At 39.0% G+C, this 19,221-nt stretch overlaps 1 protein-coding gene across 1 annotated transcript in view; it reads right to left on the reverse strand.

Annotated features, from left to right (window-relative positions):
- MMS22L (MMS22 like, DNA repair protein) overlaps positions 1 to 19,221 on the reverse strand; it is a gene marked incomplete in the record, with an annotated part of 1,809,169 nt that overhangs the window by 1,325,654 nt on the left and 464,294 nt on the right. The window contains 1 exon segment of the mRNA XM_044065731.1: positions 7,759 to 7,939. Coding sequence (XP_043921666.1) covers positions 7,759 to 7,939 — 181 coding nt within the window.

Below are 19,221 nucleotides of genomic sequence, written 5' to 3' on the forward strand. Positions count from 1 at the left end.
GGAATCCTCACATCAGGGCCTGGAAAGTGGATGCCCCATCTTTTCAGTAGGTAAATCTCTCAATCTATGCCTTTCCCCCTCTGCCCCTCCTTTCATGAGTATTACTCAAGATAAAACAGGACAGACCAAGGACAATTCTAATTGCCCCAGACTTGCCACGCCAGCACTGGTACCCACTCCTGCACAGCCTGACATCAGTGCCACCCTGACATGTACACCAGAATCCAACCCTCCTCTCTCAGCAGGAGAGACAGATTCTGCATCCACAGCTGAAAACCCTAAATTTTGCAGCCTGACTTATTCCTTGAATTCTCCCCCAGCGACCTTAAGCAAACAGGTGCTGGACGTCATTCTTGAAGCCAGAAGACCCAGTACAAGAAAATCCTATGCTGATAAGTGGAAAAGGTTCTGCTCACGGAGTCAATCTAAAGGAGAGGACACAACACTGCCCTCTCTGCCTCTTATCCTGAATTACTTAGCAGATCTACTCCACAAAAGCCTGCCCTTCTCCTCCATTAAGATATATGCCTCAGCCATTTCTGCTAATTTCAACACTGAGCCACCTCTCTTTTCGCATCCTCTTATCAAACAGTTCCTGAGAGGGGCACACAACTTAAGGCCACCAAGGAGAGCACCCACCCCTGCTTGGGACCTTAACTTTGTACTGGAAAAGCTCACGCTTCCCCCCTTTGAACCTGCTGCATAAGGAGAGATAAACTTCCTCTCTTGGAAAACAGCCTTGCTTCTAGCCATCACTTCAGCTAGAAGAGTGTCTGAATAAAATTAACGACCCTCACTTTAATGCATCTAAAACAATTTTAATACTCAAGGAAAATTCGGATCACCAAAACCCAGATAATTATAGGCCCATTTCACTCAAATATTGATACTAAAATTATGACTACTATATTAGCTAATAGACTGAAAAAATAATGAATTTAATAATTTCAAATGAACAAACTGGTTTAACCTCTAGGCAAACTAGTGACAATACTTTAACTCTTCATACATTAATTTCTTATGCCAATCAAAGGAACTTAAATTTGTATGCACTTATTATTGATGCACAAAAAGCCTTTGATAGAGTGAACATAAAATTTCTATTTCATATTTTACCATATTTTAATATACTGCAAAAATTCATCAGGACTTTACATATATTATAAAATAATCCCTATACAACTTTATACATCAACAAGATTTTCTCCAAAAGAATACAAATTAAAAATGGAACCAGTCAAGGTTGTCCTCTATCCCCTTTATTATTTAATTTATATTTAGAACCTTTATTTTTACATATTAAACAAAACGTATACCATAAAGCCCCAATTCTTTATGGTATCAAGATTTCTATGGCAGCTTTTGCAGATTATCTTAATATATGTTGGACAACACCAGTTGCAGATACCAAGAAATTATTAACAGCTGTTGAAGACTTTGCAGTAATATCTAACTACATAATAAACCTTAAAAAAAGCAAGCTATTTCCTTTAAAAACTCCAAAACTCTTTTCACTTTTACCTTTGGTAGGGCAAGTAAAATCTGAAGAAAAGATTAAATATTTAGGTATTACAGTTTCCACAGATAAGGACTTTTATATTAATAATGTTAAACTAATTTGGGATCATATCTTATCTGACCTAAGGTGATGGAATAAATTGAAATTACCACCACTAGCAAAAGTCTCAATTATTAAAATGAACGTATTACCTAGGATATTATATATCTTCAGATCTACTCAAGTTCTAATCCCGAATAAGTTCTTTAAACAAATTCACACAGAATCTGCTAAATTTATATGGGAACCAAGGAAAACTAGAATTTCGTACGACAAATTGATGACCCCAAAAGATAGAGGGGGTTTATAATTACCCAATTTTGAAAACTATTACTTCTTAAACTCTAATAGAATTTGAAGAATTGCTAATTATGATACATGTAGAAATAATTGGTCCCCTAACTGGTTAAGATTGAATTATAAACATGTTGAGAGTCTGAAAATTAATCATAAATCATTACTTTTCCCAAAAAAAGATACTTTTAAATCATTTGCTTTAATGGAGCATATTAAAATATATATAACATTATTATAAAATCTTTTCAGCTCATTAAATCTTATCCAACACATGATCTTACAACCTTTTCATAGGAATCCAAACCTAAGAATTAATAATAAATTAATAGACCTAAAACATTTTCCACTTATTATAAACTTAACGTTACGGGATATATACCCTTATTTGAATTATTCGGCTCCTGAATTAAGACAGGAATTGAACCTTCCCAAATCATATTTAATAATATTGAGACAGATTAAAGATTCATCTATAAGCTACTTTAAAGATTTAAAAATTAATGAAGAGGATTTAACGAAATCTACAAATTTATGGCAAGCCCTCCTACAAGATACTAAGTGTATAACATCTGCATATAAACTAATAAAATACTTTAATTATCAAGATCAAGTTCTTTTGTCAAATTATTGGAAAGAAAAAATACCACTGATCGAAAAGTAAAATAGTAAAAGCAATCATTTTAACAATAAAATCAATTTCCCTCCAAAAGTTAACATTTACTCAACTTATGATACTTAATAATGCATACTATACGCGTCTTAGCTTGCATAAATTTAACTCCAAAAATTCTCCTAAATGCCCATACTGTAAAGATGAAACTGCTGACCTCCTTCATATGTTCTGGAGCTGTAAATGTATATACAAACTATGGAATTCCTTAAAACTACAACTGCAGAAGATGGGTTATCAAAATTCAACGCTTTCCTGGGAATTTACTATATTACATATCCCCCCAAATAATCTATCTACATCCCAAATGACCATACTTATGAATATCTTTTTACTAATGAAACTCTACATAGCTACGAATTGGTTGAATCCATCGCAAACTTCATGGGACAACTTTAAAATTTTAGCGATAAAACACATACTAGCCCACAAATTACTAATCAATGAACAAAACAAACACAAATAATCTGAAGATCTGGGAACAAATTTTCAACATTATATTGGCTTAATGTATGGAACCCAGGATAACCCTTGGTTATAAATACTATAAAGTCAAATTTTATCAGTAATCAAATTATTATAAGGATATTATACCTATTGATAAGACTCTTCAGATGTTCTTTTTTTGTTAAAAATGGAAGCATTCATGTATATAGTGCACATATGTTGTAGGATTGTTGTTAGTAGTAGTGTTTGGAAATTACCTGTGTATATCCCAGTCAAATGTTTGTATGAACAAATTGAAAAATAATAAAGAATTATTGAAAAAAAAAAAGAAGAGTGTCTGAGCTACAAGCACTGATGGATGTGGAACCCTTCATTATTTTCCATGCTGACAGGGTTTCCCTCGAGACTAACCCTTCCTTTATGCCTAATGTGCTGTCCAGTGTGGCTCTCAATCAATCCATCCATTTGCCAACCTTCTTCCCTAATCCTCAAAATAAAGGAGAAAGGATCCTGCACTCCTTGGATGTGCACAGACAGCTCAGATTCTACCTTGACAGGACTAAGCCCTTCAGATCTGACCAGCTACTAGTCAGCTTTGCAACAGGGGCAGAGGGCAAGGCCATTTCAAGACAAACTATTTACAAATGGATAGCACACTGCATCCATTTCTGCTACAAGCACTATGGGAAACCAACCCCTCAGGGGGTCAGAACACATTCCACTAGGGCAACATCTACCTCTACAGCATTTCACAGGGAAGTCCCTACCAGGGACATCCTGGAGGCTGCTACCGGGAGTTCTGTACACACCTTCACCAAGCATTACCACTAATCTATCTTTTCCAAATCCAGGCAGGATTTGCTGCAGCAGTCTTGCAAGACATACTAGCCAGCCCCAACTCTTCTTGACTGCCTCCACCCTTCTTCAGCTTTGGGAATCCACCCAAGTGTGATGACTGCAACAGTGAAACACAGAGAACATAGTACAGTCGTGTACACTTACCATAAATGTAGACGTTCGAGTGTATTCACTGTTGCAGTCCTGGTTTCCCTCCCTCCAGCCCCCTGGTTTTCTCTCTCTCCTATCTATGGCTATTACTAACCCCTTTTGGGGTATTGGTATTTACTTTTTACTGGTGGTGTTTCCCCACCAAAACCTAGCTCCCTATTTGGGGGGCTCCTGACATTTGGGGCAAGAAAAACTGATGTAATGGTGTCGGCTGCCTGTTTTTATACCCATGACTTCCTGACATCAATCCTGGAGTGACAGCATCCAATGTAGAAATACTAAGGCTCTGGTATTCGGGCCGACTAAGGGCTACCTGCAGGCAGATAACTCAAGTGTGATGACTGCAACAAAGAATACACTCGAACATCTACATTCATGGTAAGTGTACACAACTGTATTTTTCAAGTCCAGACTAATCAACTAACGGATGGGCAATGCCCCTCACATTGTGGTAACCAGGGATACACCTCCTCCAGTGCTACTGTCATCCCCTACTTGTGGAAATGAGCTAATGTGGGACTGAACCCCTGCAGTTTAAAGGAAAGTTCAGCACCTGCAGGACCCAAAAGGCTGTTTCTGTGTGGACCTGTGTCCAGTAGGGGTACTGTGCAGCTTAACTACCAAGCTTTGCCTCTGTGATGGTGCCCTGGTTGACACATGTAAATGCTTGTGGGACCCTCCTGCAGATCCACAAACAGAATTCTCAATTGCCATCATCCTTTTGGTAGGCAAGGTAGGCACGGAGTTTCTCACTGCAACATTCGCAGGTGTCAGGGTTGAATCAATGGCTCTTGTGATAAAACTTTATTCTGTGTTTCTCTCCAAGGTAATAAAGGTAATGTCAGTGCAGGCCATGGTCAGTAATTTGGCAGCCACAGGGACATTTTGCAGATCTGGCTGTAGGCATAAAATCCTGGAACATTTTAAAGATACATGTCCGAGTTAAAATCCATGCCGTAACAGCAGCAAGGAAAGAAATAGCAATTTCAGGGGATAGGCATACCTATGCAGAATATAATGTCAGAGTATACATCAGCATTGGCATGCATTTCCCTGAAAACAACAATTTCGGAGAAGTGTCACATTCAGATTGGTGGAGAAAATTAACCTAACTACTAACTTATCAAGGAGAGACCCCAGTTTTAGAGGTATTCAATATGACAAATGTATAAGACTACAAAACACTAAGGCTCTTCACTTTCAGAAGCCACCATAACTATTTGCAGTCCAAAAGCTGAATAAATATCCGTCTCTTTCCTCTTCCATGAGAATCAGTTCATTATCAGAAGATAAATTGTTCTACACCTGTTTTAACCACTGTTCGTCCTCTCTGCTTGCAGTTTTCATGTCTTGATGTATTACTTTTTTTTTTTTTTTTACATGTAATGTGTCCACTTAACATCTGTTGTTCATGGTATTGTCCTCAACAAACATCTTTATCTAGTGTTTCAGGTTCTTACCTCAAACCTAATCCCCAGCTACCCCCATGTTACAAGTTGGTTGTGTATTACCAAACAACTGGGCCTAATAACACAAGCATACTAAGGAGTCCATTCCAGAGCTACAAGCACTTTGTGATCACATTCCTCTATAGGCATACAGCCTGGTTCCACAGCAATGCCCATTCATCCATTTTCCAAACTATGTCTAATATTTTATGCCTCTCAGCCATTGCCATTACCATAGGACTTGTGTGACACAAACGTCATGCCATTTCCCACTCCAGCCCCCACCACCCCACAAAAAAGGTACTTAGGGAGATGCCACACCTCATTATTCCTTAGCCAACTAAGCATGCTCTCAAAATCCCCACTCTACTGATGTGGCAACAGACAGGGCACATGATCACAGTTATCCACTCCAAAGCTGCTAACAAATCCACCCCATCTACAGTGATCAATGCAGACAACCAGTTACAACAGATCTGAAAACAGCAAGAAGTTTATTACTAACCTTGTCACTGTTGATAGCAAATACAAGTTATAAGCTCCTCTGTATTTACATTTACTCTTTACCTCAATGACATATTACAGGCAGTCAAGAACTTCTTTATGTTGTTAATATGCTTCTGACGATCTTTACTTTGGTATTTTGCTCATTGATTTGGTGTGTGAAGTCACTGGCTGAGATTCAAGGTCACTGTATACCACTGTGTCTGACCTGCAGTTTTAGATCTAAATCCCACAGTAGTCCTGTGTTTCATTCTCACAGCCTCCCATCTGCGTACTTCATGGCTCTATCAAATTACATACCCAAACAGAGCTTCCAATTGCCCATTAAAAGAGAATGTGTATCCAGTGGACTTACCTGGTTACCAATTTTTTAACTTAAAAATCTTTTCTGAAGAGGGAAACTGACAACAAATTTTTGTCCCAGGGTAATCCAATAACTGCCCCTCACCTGGTAGAAGATGATCCTCAGCTAAGCATGTCTGTGTATAACACTCACTGTGGTGCTATATTCTTACTGCTAGCATCTACTGTATCACAGTCACATGTAAGGACATACTCTTCAACTTTAAAATGCATCTTGGTCTACATAAACTGGCTATCAGGGTTTCATCACAGATTTCTACTACCATGTCCTCTTTTTAAATGCAGCTCCCTGCAACTTTATTATATATATTTGGCAAGTGAAACCCCTAATCGCTAGGGTGGAGAACAAAAAAGCCCCCCAAACTAGCCCAACACTTTGCTTTCCTTACCATTTGGAAATGTGTTGAGACTCAAATAGTCACTGTGAAGCCCCTTGCAGCATCCAGGCATACCACTGCCAGTTCAGCTAGTGACTCCCGATAAAGGTGTTAATACGTGTTTGCATTCTATAAAACCTGCCAGACATTTGAAAGGCTGAAGTTTGGGGCTGTGGCTCTAGGGATGCACTCTCAAAGGCACTGTCAAATTCTTTGAATATGGGGTGGAGGGGCAGCTATCAAAATAGGCTCCGCTATTCCCAGGAGGTTTAAGTACCTGTTATCTGACAATGCTCCCTCATGAGATGTAATATTTCCACAAAACAGCCCAATGATAGTTTTTGAATCATCAGTGTTGCAGTCCAAAGAACAAGAGATGTACTTTGAATGTGTCAGGTCCTCCTAATCCATAACTTTGTACCAAGAATCTTGGGTTGGGCACTCTTTTCCTCTTTGTCAGGAGAGACTAGCGCCTCAAGACTAATCCTATCCCAGCAGCCACAGATACCTCAACATAATTCCTGTAACTGAATCCGGTAAAGACTGAGGCAAGTGTCAGAAAGACAGATGCCTAGCCCCAAGATGTCAACCTTTGTAAAATTTGAAACTGGCATTATTTTCTTTAGGAAGACAGTGGCTCCCTTCATTCTCAATAACTGCACTGAAATATGCAAAGCATATTTAGCTTTAGTCAGAAAAAAGTTGAAACAAAAAGAGAAAAGTGATGTTTTTTTAGAAATCCCAATTCTGCACAAGGTGAACAACTGAAGGAAGTATTCTTATTTGTTTACAGTGTCACATACACAAGAAGAAAGTCCTTAACTCTGTACCATAAACATCGCACATCAGTTTGTTTCAATGAGATCTGCTGTATATTATTAAATCACAGGCTCATTTTATTACTAAAGTACACCTCAAGGTTATTCTGCTGTCACGGGCCACTGTTACGCTTTTTCATGGGCAGTAAGGTGGAAGTTTTCACAGCTAAGCTACCATTTGAAACTCCTTGCCTACAGTGTCATGATTTTCTCCATTTTTATTTTGTAAACCATAATAAAAAAATAGGACCAAATGCCTTAAACTCACTTTTCCTTGAGTTTCAGTGGTCAGTGCATTAAGGATATTGCTGGGGAGTTCACTCAGGTGTCCCAGGTACAAAGTCAGAGTGTGAAGCTCTTGCACAATTGTTGAAGGCAACTGGGCCTCCAGCTCTTCATACGGGTGAACTGACTGCTCATCTCTCACCATTCTGGGAGGTTCCAGATACCTGGAGAACACAAAACATAGAAGTACACTTTAAACTGATCAGAATGATTCATTCATTCTCCTTACACATTTTCTGCCTTAACTTTAGCTTAATATTCCATATACTCTTTTTTTTATTTTAATTAATTTATTTAAGTGACTGGACAAAAACACTTTCAACCATGGTTTACGACCTTTGCCTCAAGGAAGATATTACAATTAAAAAACTATTATGCAAAGATAATAAAATAACACAGTAGGTTATTTTCCAATAAAATGAGTACATAACAAATGCACAAGGCACAGACATATTTACATTAAATTCCCATGAGACTTATGAACCAACTTTCCTATTTTAAATAAAGTGATTAACAATATTAAGGCAATTACAGGTGAATATAGGGTATCCGCAAACATAACCTAACATTATCAACATAGCACAATACAGTATAAACAACAATGTAATAAAATCAAGGTAACATTCAAAGGCTAAAGCATATTCAATAATTTAGGTTTTAAAATAACTAGACTACAGTAGTCAAAGATGAACTATTTTAAAGAATGTCAGGTACAGAGATAGAGATGTTATATAGTGGACTTCCAAGATGGCTGAACATTAATTAACAGGCTGATTTGAGCTCTCCCATTGTAAAAACAGAAACTGTGAAAAAAAAGGACTAGTTAAACTAACAGCTTGGGTAAAATTCAGTCACTGGCTAGTAATTATAATGTTTGGATGCTGTCAAAGAAGACATCTGGAGAACTGTGAGCAAAAATCCAGCAGAAAAGAAGAGAAAACTCTGACTGGGAAGACTCCTACAGCTGTTCAGCAAAAAAGCTGCTTGTATTTCAGCTTTGGTACAGGACATGGTTTTCAGCAATCCAGAGGAAAAAAATAAATCAAATACACCCAGAAGTGTATAAAATAAACACTACAGTGTATCAGCCCAAATGACAAAAGACTGGAGAAAATAGAGGTAGCTTTGACAAGCAAGTTTCTTGCATCTGCAAAGTTAATTAGCATGTTATTTTTCCATTACCAAATGTTCTAAGTGAGAGACAATATGGCTACAGGCACAGGCAGTTTCCCCAGGGAAATTTGTAAGTGGTGTTCTGCACAAAATTTACAAAGATTCTTTCAAGCATCTGCAAAGTTGTTTGCTGCTTTTTTACAAACTGCTGACTGCTTTTTCTTGGAGACCGCTATCTGCAGGTACAAGCAATTAATCTTGAGAGTTCTGAGCACTCTACTGAGAGAAATGTAACATTTAAAAGGCACAGTGGCAAGCAGTTCAGTGAAAAGTAAATTAAGCTTGAAACTGTGGGAAGTAAAGTAGTAGTAGCCTTTACACTTTAATGCATTTAACAGAATTTTACAAAATGTATTTTACTTAAACACAGCCAGTCTTAAGGTTAAAAGATAATGTTTACTGAAAGCATGCAGCTTCTTTTTCACATCTAGGAGGGTAGCAGATATAAGAAAAGAACAGACAGCAATCAATGCAAGTGGGAACATAAGCTGTAACATGCACTTTAGTATAGGTTACTTTAATTTTAGATAAGGTAATGCCTGTGGGTACAGCCACTGATTTGTGGCAACTGCTCCTACCTCAAGGGGTAACCTTCATTTGTACACAGTTTTATGTTATTTGTACCAAGTTAAAAGGGAAGTGTTCTGAAAATGTATTTTGTTTTTTAGCTGAGAGTTTGTATTGAAGCAGAAAGTCTTGAAAATGTGACAAGTTAAAATGGATGAGAAAAAGCAACTGAGAGAGTGTCACACACTACTGTGCATGTAAGCCACAAGCGGGAAATGCACTTTCAAAAGAACTGTCATGTAGAAGAAATAGCTTTCTAGCATAATTGCTATTCTGTCCATATTATTATGGAATGTAAATGGCCTCAACTACAGACAAAGTGTACTGAATTTGATTTAGAAATTTATGCAGACAGCAAATCTGCAGGAGACACATTTAGATAGAAATGAGCATGAGTGTTTTAGTATGAACATTTAGCAAAATATCAGGGACAAAGTAAAAGGGGAGCAAGAGTATTGATTACTACATGAGCTCCAACAGTGACAGAGGGGAAAAAGACAATAATGGTAAATTTCTGTTATTAAGGAGCTACTGGCAAGTGAGGAGGATTATGCCGCCATGTAATTATGCTCTACCAAAAACCAATATGAAGCTTGAACAAATTTTAGGAGAAATAATAAGCTATCAGCAACGAATAGTACTTATGATTGGGACTGAAACTCGATTTGCAATCGTGAAGATTTATCAGGTGGACCTAGAAGTAAAATATAAAAAAAAGGTAGATTTCTGAAGAAATGAACAAGATATTTGGAATGCAAGATGAGAATTCAGTAATAGGAACTTGGACAGAATTGACATATCATGCCCCAAGATAGAATCTAGGATGGATATAAATTATACTACATAGGAACATGTGTATTCAACAAAAAGGTTTAACACATATCCAATTATCTATTTCAGATGACACACCAATAAAAACAAAGATAAAAATGCAGGGTAATAAAGAAAAAATGAGACACTGGCACTTTTCAAATTACCTGCTAAAAAGAGAGGAATTTAAGCAATGTGTAGTGGAAAGTTTTTGAGAGTTATTAGGAAAGATAGAAATGTATTTATTTAAAAAATATGGTAGAAATAAAGGAGGAGATATGGGAAAGAAGTAATGAGACTTATTTAGAGGGGCTGAGAATGGGTAATATAGGAAAGAAAAAAGCTAATCTAACAGAACAAAAGGAGATGCTAAAGAAACAAAAATTAGTATTTAGTTTGCACTAGTTTAGAAAGTTTGCCATGGACTACTCTGAAGCACAAAAAAGTTTTAGCATAATGACATAGGCAATAGAAAGTGGAAAGGACTTTCACCAAACTTAGGTGAACAAATAAATAACAAGGGATCCTACAGAGGTATTAGAGATATTTCAGAAGTTATGAAAATCTGCATAACCAAAAGTCTTACTTGTGATGACGTTGGAGGAAGATGAGGCCCAACAGTTAATAGGATAGGAAGAGAAAAGATAAAATGCTGCTGAATAATCACATAACAGGGAAGTCTTCAAGTAAGGATGGTTTTGGAAGTTAGAAGGAAAGAAGGTGATCAAGATCTGAAAGGTTATATCAATATTTTAAAAGGAAGGGAAGGACCAGCATCTTGGAAGAAATCTGTGGTGGCTGTATTACCCAAAGAAGGTAAAGACACTTCAGACCCAGCATCATATGTACCCATTTCAATTTTAAACCATGATTATAAAGTGTTTATGTCTACACTAGTTAAGAGAATGGAAAAATGTATTGCCAAACTTGATAGATGAGGATTAATGTGGTTTTGCAAAGGGAAGTAAATATCTGACAACATTAATAGAAAAATGATGATCAAAGGTAGGCAGAATTTAAGGAAATATCACTACTGTTAGTAGGGTAATAGAAGAATCTGCATTCTCTAGCAGAAAAATAGGGTTAAGTTAAAAACTACATAAAGGGTCAAAAGCAAAGAATTAAAGTGAGAGAATATCTTTTTGACAAGCTGTGCATAAACGGAGGACTCAGGCTGGGATGTTCCTTTTTTACTTTCTTATGTGCTTTATTTTATTTATATTTTACATGTCCATTTTCAGCAGAGGCCCGGGGAGAAAAGCTCCAAAATACAATGCATAGAAATTATATGTACAACACATAAGCATAATACACAGAATACATTTATATTTAAAGACTCACAAATTCAATAAAATAACTTGTATGGTAATAAAGAAAAGTTAGATGCATTTGCAGATGAAATTATTTCATGCTTGATAAATCCAAAAAAAGACATTTTGGTGTTATGGAACTTTTTGAGACTGTTTCATGTCTTTTTAGAATGTTAAATTAATAAAGGTACAACAAAGGTTATAGCAGTAAACTGTGTGCTCACACATGAATTGGTTCACCAATATCTAAACTTATGGAGAAGCACTAAGATAAAGTATTCAAGTGTATGGATTAAAAAGGATTCTGGTATTGCAACTAGGGATATATGGGAAGAGACTAAACAAAAAACTGGGACAGTAGAAGCTCGACTATGGATATGGAAAATAAGATATAAGCAGTGAAAATGTTTTTAGTCCCTTTACTTTTATATACAGATCAGCCATACAACAACCAAAAGAAAAGTTGTGGATGATGGTTAATGAACGGATAAAGAAATTTATAAGGAAGGAAAAGAGGGCAACAGTTAAATGGGATAAGTTTGTCCTCCCCATACAACAAGGTGGTTCAGAATTACCTGATTTGAATAGATATTTTAGAGCTACTTAGTTAAGATTAATATACATAATGCAAGCAGAATGTTATAAATCAAACTGGAAAGGGATAATGATGGAACAGAGGCAGAGGTTTGAGAAATAAGGAGAGAAAAGGATTTTGGATAAAGATCCTTAACAAGAACAACAATCACCATACAACATATAAAAAAAGAAAGTATTCTAATAACTAAGCCAACATGGGAATGCAGAAATTAGAGGTTACCAATAAATATGACTGCAAATATGGTTATATAAAATAGCCAAGAGAGAGCTGGAATTTACTGGAGACAATTGGCAAAGGAACCAGGGTACCCATGCAAATAACTAGACAGGGAGATATAAAGGAGTAGTATGAAGCCAAGCAGAACTTTGGACCGCAAGTCAGAGACAGCCTTCCGCACCAGGGATTGAAATCCCATTACAGGCAAATAAAAAAGGGACAGGCAAGAGCTAAGTGAGAGACCAGGTTTAGTAGAGTTTTTAAACCAAGTCTAGAAAAGTTGTTGTTAAAAAAGGGATAATTAGTATGGTATATAAAATATTGCATGTTATCTATAAGAACCAATCAGGGTAGGTTAGAAAAGATTGGCAATAGAAACTGGAAAGACAGTTTGCACAGGAATAAAAGGAGGATGCCTGTACGGTTTTCAAATATGCAACAAAGTCCAGGCTATTAAGAATTTTGTTTGGAAGTGTCTGCATATGAATTTTTATACACCAAGCAAACCTCAGAGAACTTTTCTTCAGGCAGATAGCAAATGCTGGCTGTGTGATGACAAAGTGAGGTGTCTAGGAACTTTTTTTTTTTTTTTTTTTTTTATTAAAAACAGTGAGGGAACAAATGGCTGTAATTAAGGAAATTATTCTTTTGAGCTGACAGGATTTGAATTGCCTTGGTCTTACTAAGTTTAATGCTCTTGGCAGCCAAAAAAAGCAATTACTAAACTGGAAATGAAAACCTAAACCACCTCAAATTGAAGTAATGAATACTGTAAAAGACATAAAAAATGGAGGTAGGATCTTTAGAAAGGGAAGGAACAGACTACATAGAAATAAATGGAATTTGTTTAGGAGCACAACTGATGCTTCAGGGACATGAGGAATCATGCTATTTATGTCCTATTACAGTGAATCTCAATTGTCAAAACAAAATAAAACATACGCAATGTAAAATGCATGCAAAGTAAAATTTTAACAAGGTTTGCTTTCTTTTCTATTAATGTATATGTGCCTATGTCATAAATGCTAAAGATGTTTAAAAACTATATTAAAGCAGCCCATTTATAAACTTATTACATGCACATTTCATATTTAGACGCTTAATAAAGATTAAGGAAAAATGTGTGTGTATGTGTGCATATGCATGGATGTGTACATGCAGCAAAATCAAGCAGATGCAGGGATAAAACCTGAGCAGATAAAGTATATAAATTACTTGAATCAACATTTAATACTGTAGACCTTTCCATTATTTGGTGCTAGCAGTTGCAAGGTTACCCTTCAGTGTACACATTGTATGGCTGAGCCCAAAAGTAAGACCACCTGATCCACCTACTGCGGGTAAGCACACCATAAAGTACAGGTAACTCTCTTTATTCAAAGCACAGTGTTGCAGACAACCACCTACTGTATTTCAAACAATGTAATGGGAGCCAGTTTCTTAATCCACTGTTACCATAGCTCACTGCCAGTATCTAGTGACACACTAATTGCTCTTTATGACATTTTTATCAATGGTGTAATAAGAAGAATGAAGAGACATAATAAAACTAAAGATCAACACTGGTAATTTCACCTCCATAATCTTATAAAGTAAGACCAGTGTGAATCAGTGCATCAGTTAAATGTTTCTCAGGTTACGATCGCTACTCCCTAGTGCACATAATAGTACCACAGAACCTCATTATGAACAGAGACAGCCCACTAAAGGAGGAAAATATCAATAAAAATCTTTTCAAAACAAGAGGACAGCTCTTAAACGAGAACAGCATCAGACCCTAGGCAATTGAAGGGAGGGAGGGAATGCAGATGGACACGAAAATGCCAACACAGACCTGTCACTATGGTATCCACATTAACTTTTTATCTCAGTCAACTGCAGGACAGTTATAGGTTCATGGGTTTGTACTAGGCTAATGGTCCTGAGGCCTTTACAAGCCTAGCCATGGGATTACCCTGGCATAGTGCCACCCGACCTTAGTTCCCAGTGCCTCTGTTTAGTAGAGCCACTGGAGTTATCCCCGGAGTGAATTTTCTGTTTCTCATCCACACATCAAGATTTCTCTTGAAGAGGGTCAGCGAGGTGCTCTGCTTGACATATATGGGAAGTCTATTCCATAGCACGGGCAGTCTCTGGGTTATGAACCTGTCCCTCCAGTATGTTCTGTTAATTGTGGTAATGAGGTTGAGGTCTCTGGAGTGTGTGGTGTGGAGGGATTGGGATTTCTTTAGATGTAGCATTTCTAACAGAGCTGGGTCAGACATGGCTTTGTAAGTCAAGCAGAGATCGCCTCTAAATAGGCGGTATGAGAGAGAATAGTTGGGAGTTTTTTTGAGTCTGTCCATATAGGACAAGTGTTTAAGGCCTAGGATCCTCTTTGTGAGGTACTTTTGTGGCCTCTCCAGTTGCTGCAGGTGTCTAGCAAGGTACATGCCAAATGGGGCATTGTACTCAATGACTGTCCTAATGAGGGAAGAGTAGAGGAAGACAATGACCTCTTTTCCTAGATGAAAAAACCCTTAGCAATGAGATGTGCCACATAGAAGGAATTCTGGACCACAGTGGCAATGTGGTGGTCAAAAGAGAGGCTGCTGTCATCCTGTGCTCACAGATCTCTTATAACGCCTTCTGTGTTCAGTGGACTACCATTAATGTGGTAATTCATGGGAATCGGGTTTTTCCCAAAGGGGATGACAACACATTTTTTGGCAGTGAGCTTAAGGCCATGGTTCTGACACAAGTCGTTGGTCTCAATGAGGCCCATTCTGTAGGATGCCAACATCACTTGGGAAGTTAATAGCTCCCAGCTTACAATCGTCTGTGAACTTTGTCCGCCAGAGTCCCTTCGTGTTGGCCTGGACTTCAGAGAAGTAGATACCAAACAGGAGAGGACCCAGGACCGAACCCTGTGCGACTTCCACTCGTGACTAGTCGGCAGTCTGACTTCGAAGAGTCAGCTACTTTCACACTTTGGGTTCCATCTGTGATCCAGTTTGCAACCCATCTAGTGATATAGGGACTGATCCCTAGCTTAGTGAGTTTTTCTATAATTCCTGAGTGGGGAATGGTATCAAAAGCCTTGGCCAGATCAAGGCAGGCTGTATGAACCACCGTGCCCTTCATCCACAGCTCTGGTGACTGACTCAAAGAAGTTGATCAAGTTGAGCAGGCATGATCTACCCTTCACAAAACCATACTGTGTGGGATCTAGAGTTTGGAGATTTCCTATATCCTTGTTTATTAGGTCCATGATGATGCTTTCCATAGCTTTGCATATCAGCCTCGTTAGGCTAATGGGGCGATAGTTCCCAGGGTTTGTAGTCGCTCCTCCTTTGTGGAGAGGGATGACTGTAGCAGTGCACCATTCAGTAGGGACAAAGCCTGAGGTGAGGCTGTGACTGAACAGGGTGCACAGGTGAGGTGCCAGTTCACTATGTAGTTCATGAAGAACACAGCCAGGGATATTGTCAGGTCCCATAGAAGATGCATTCCTGGCCTTGGGCAGTGCTGTTTTAACCTGTGCAGCAGTAATACTGGGTGCCTGGCAATCTACTGGTATCGTGACTGGTCCTTGGGGGGAGTAAAGTTGGCACTGAATCTGTCGGGCAGTATACTGGCAATGTTCTTTTGGCTCGGTATAGGAGGTACCACTGTGCAGTAGCTCAGAGCAAATCTGGGTATTGCAGTGGAGATTCTTTATATAACTACAGAAGGCCTTGTAGTTGTCTTTACTAGCTGCTGCAATTCTGTTTTCATAGCTAGCTTTAGAGGATTTGATGAGGGATCTCAACTTTTTGTTGAGGCTGATAAGGGAGTTTTTCCAGTCTTGGGACTTCACCTTATTCCGCATCAGTTTCCTCCTTACTGCACTGTTCTAACTTGTTGATAACTGTGAACCTCTGCTTTCCTTAAAAAAAAACAAAAAAACAAAAAAAATCTTGCTTTTCTCCCCACTTTCCTGAGATTTAAAAAAGCTCAGTTACAGATTTGCTGTTCTGAACTGTTTGTAAGTTTCTTGGAGGCCATTGTTTGCTTGGGCTAAAGGGAAGTCTCTGTGTTCATCAGTGGCAGTGATAAACATTGAGCAGCCTGCCTGCCCCTGTGGGAGTGGTTACTGCCTTGAAACTGTAGTTTTGTTGGCCATTTTGGGTCAATTCCAAACTCCTTGATCTCCCTCTCTTAAAACCCTCTTTTGCGCAGTTTTGCACGTTTTTGCGCATAGTGCAACATCGGGCAGCACCGCCTAATTGGGTTTAAACTATTCCTGGCTCCACAAAGTCTGCTCTTCACTTTTTCCCTTAGAATTGCTCTCTCTCTCAAATTAAACACCATATTCTCATTCTAAGGCCCATCATTGGTCCAAATAAGTAATCTTACAAGTTAGCACTAATAAACCTTAAGCACTACTTACTCTTATACTCTCTACGATTACCTTGTCCCCTATTGGTCCATTTTAATTCAGTTCCCTATATTACTCTAGCATGTCCAAAGGTCAGTCAATGGTTTTCTCTCCAGTCCAGCTGGTGAATCTGGGAATTTTGAGGCAATGTTACAACTGTCTCATGTACACGGACAACCTTCTCTTCCTCCAAACCGGTTCAAATATATGTGAGAAATACAACCATATAGCCAAACTGGAGGCTGAGCTCTCTCAAAACTGGTGTAACCAGTCAGGAGGAGAAGGTAACCTCACACAACACAATTCCAGTATCACATAGTCCCACCACAACAGCGAACCAAACACATAAAAACACAAAAACATACTCGGAGGCTCTAAATAAAAATCTTCCTAAGCAACAGAGACCTCCAAAGCAGACATCCAAGCAAACGCTACCCCAAAACAAAACACGTACAACATATAGCACACAATGTCAGTGTGCCAAGCAGTCACAGCCCTTAAGGCTGAATAACACACCTGATACTCTTGTAATAGATGACTCTATTGTCCGACACACTGACGTCCCGCTCACCAGGCGGAATAAAGAGAAGGTCACAGTGAGCTGCCTGTCGGGCGCTAGGATCCGCCACATAACGCAAGCACTCAGGTCACTCCAAAGCAAATACAAATATGACTCAGTCATTGTACATGCTGGCGTGAATGACCTGAGACGTACCTCCCTCGACTACATGAAAAGAGACAGAGGAGCTCTCTGATCATATAGCCCAGGCTGGTATGACCCTGACCTTGAGCAGCATCTTACCCTCACCTAGAATGATGCCACAGTATGAAGACAAAATGATCGACTTTAACAATTGGCTAAAATTTTGGTGTCATTCGAATGGGATCCAGTGTCTGTCAGCCTGGGATGACATGCTCGACAAGCCACGTTGCTTCGCTAGGGACGGCTTGCACCTGTCACCCCTGGGCTTTTGGATATTGGCAAAGGCCCTTGCCACCCCCATAGTGCCTTTTTTAGGCAAGGCTCAAAAGTCAAACCCACCTCCATAGACAGCACAAGGAACAAGAAACTAAGGGTAATGCTGCTAAATGCCAGAAGTCTTAACCTCAAGATGCACGCACTTGATGCTCTCCTCAGTATGGAGAGCATCGATATCTGTGCAGTGACAGAAACCTGGTTCAAGGCTCCAGAGAGCACCCCAGCACTACCAGGTTATACCTGGTATCATGTTTTTCGGCCCGAAAACCCGGACCGAACCACAAAAGGAGGGGGAGTTAACATATTTATCAAGGATATCCACACCTCCAGGTTAGTGGCATTGCACGAAGTATCGGACACCATCCATGTGCAACTGACAGTGGGCAAGACTGCTTTTCAGTTTATAGCATCCTAGAGACCACCATCTCAAAGTCAGGAATCCCACTTACCTTTCCTGAAAACATTGGAGAACATGAAGATCTCTCCGAACACCATTATATTGGGCGATTTGAACTACCCAAACATAGACTGGGAGCATTACTCAAGCCCCAGCACCTTAGCCCAAAGGTTCCTGGAATTTATAAACTCAAATGCTATGGAACAACTAGTCACCACTCCCACAAGAGGGGAAAACATACTAGACCTGATCATTACCAACATGGGGACTCTATGCTCCATACCAGAAGTATATCCCTCATTGGTAAGATCAGACCATAAATTAATTTCACTGGATATCCACATCCCGACCCCACCCCCAGCCCAGAAAACCACAGTGAAAAACTTCTCAAAAGCGAACTTCACACTTCTCAAAACCAAAGTGGAATCCTTCAAGGCCCCAGGGCCAGTGGAAACTACGGCCCAAACTGCAGAATCCTATATAAATGCATTGTACGGACATCTCCAGGAATGCATGGATCATGCTATCCCAAACAAAATCAAGACCCAATCATCCAAAGGCAGGCGTCCAGTCTGGTGGACCCCAGCCATAAATAAACTGTACAACAGAAGGAGGAAGCTACTACATGATAGAGCAAAATCCCTAAAAGGGAAGGCATCTCTGATCAGTACTAACAAAAAATTACGATCCCTCATAAAATCCTCCAAGGCCAGCTTCAAGAGAAAAATTGCACAGGACACTAAAGACAATCATAAGGCTTTTTTCAGTTATGTTAGGAACCTGGGATGCAACTCCCAGACTTGTTCTGAGTGGATTCTAAACGACAAAAAATACACTGAACCCACAGACATCGCCAATATCCTGGCAGACAGGTTCAGTGCAAACTTCTCCACCCCCTCCCCCCCAAAAGAGCAAGTATCTATCCCGGCAGAGTGCAGCCTCCCAAACATCTCTGATGCTCAGGTGAAAGCCGCCCTCCCCAAAGCAAAAAACACTG

This window comes from Protopterus annectens, chromosome 1.part0 (assembly GCF_019279795.1).
Source record: "Protopterus annectens isolate FY-2018-M chromosome 1.part0, PAN1.0, whole genome shotgun sequence".
In the NCBI taxonomy this organism is placed as follows: Eukaryota; Metazoa; Chordata; order Ceratodontiformes; family Protopteridae; genus Protopterus; species Protopterus annectens.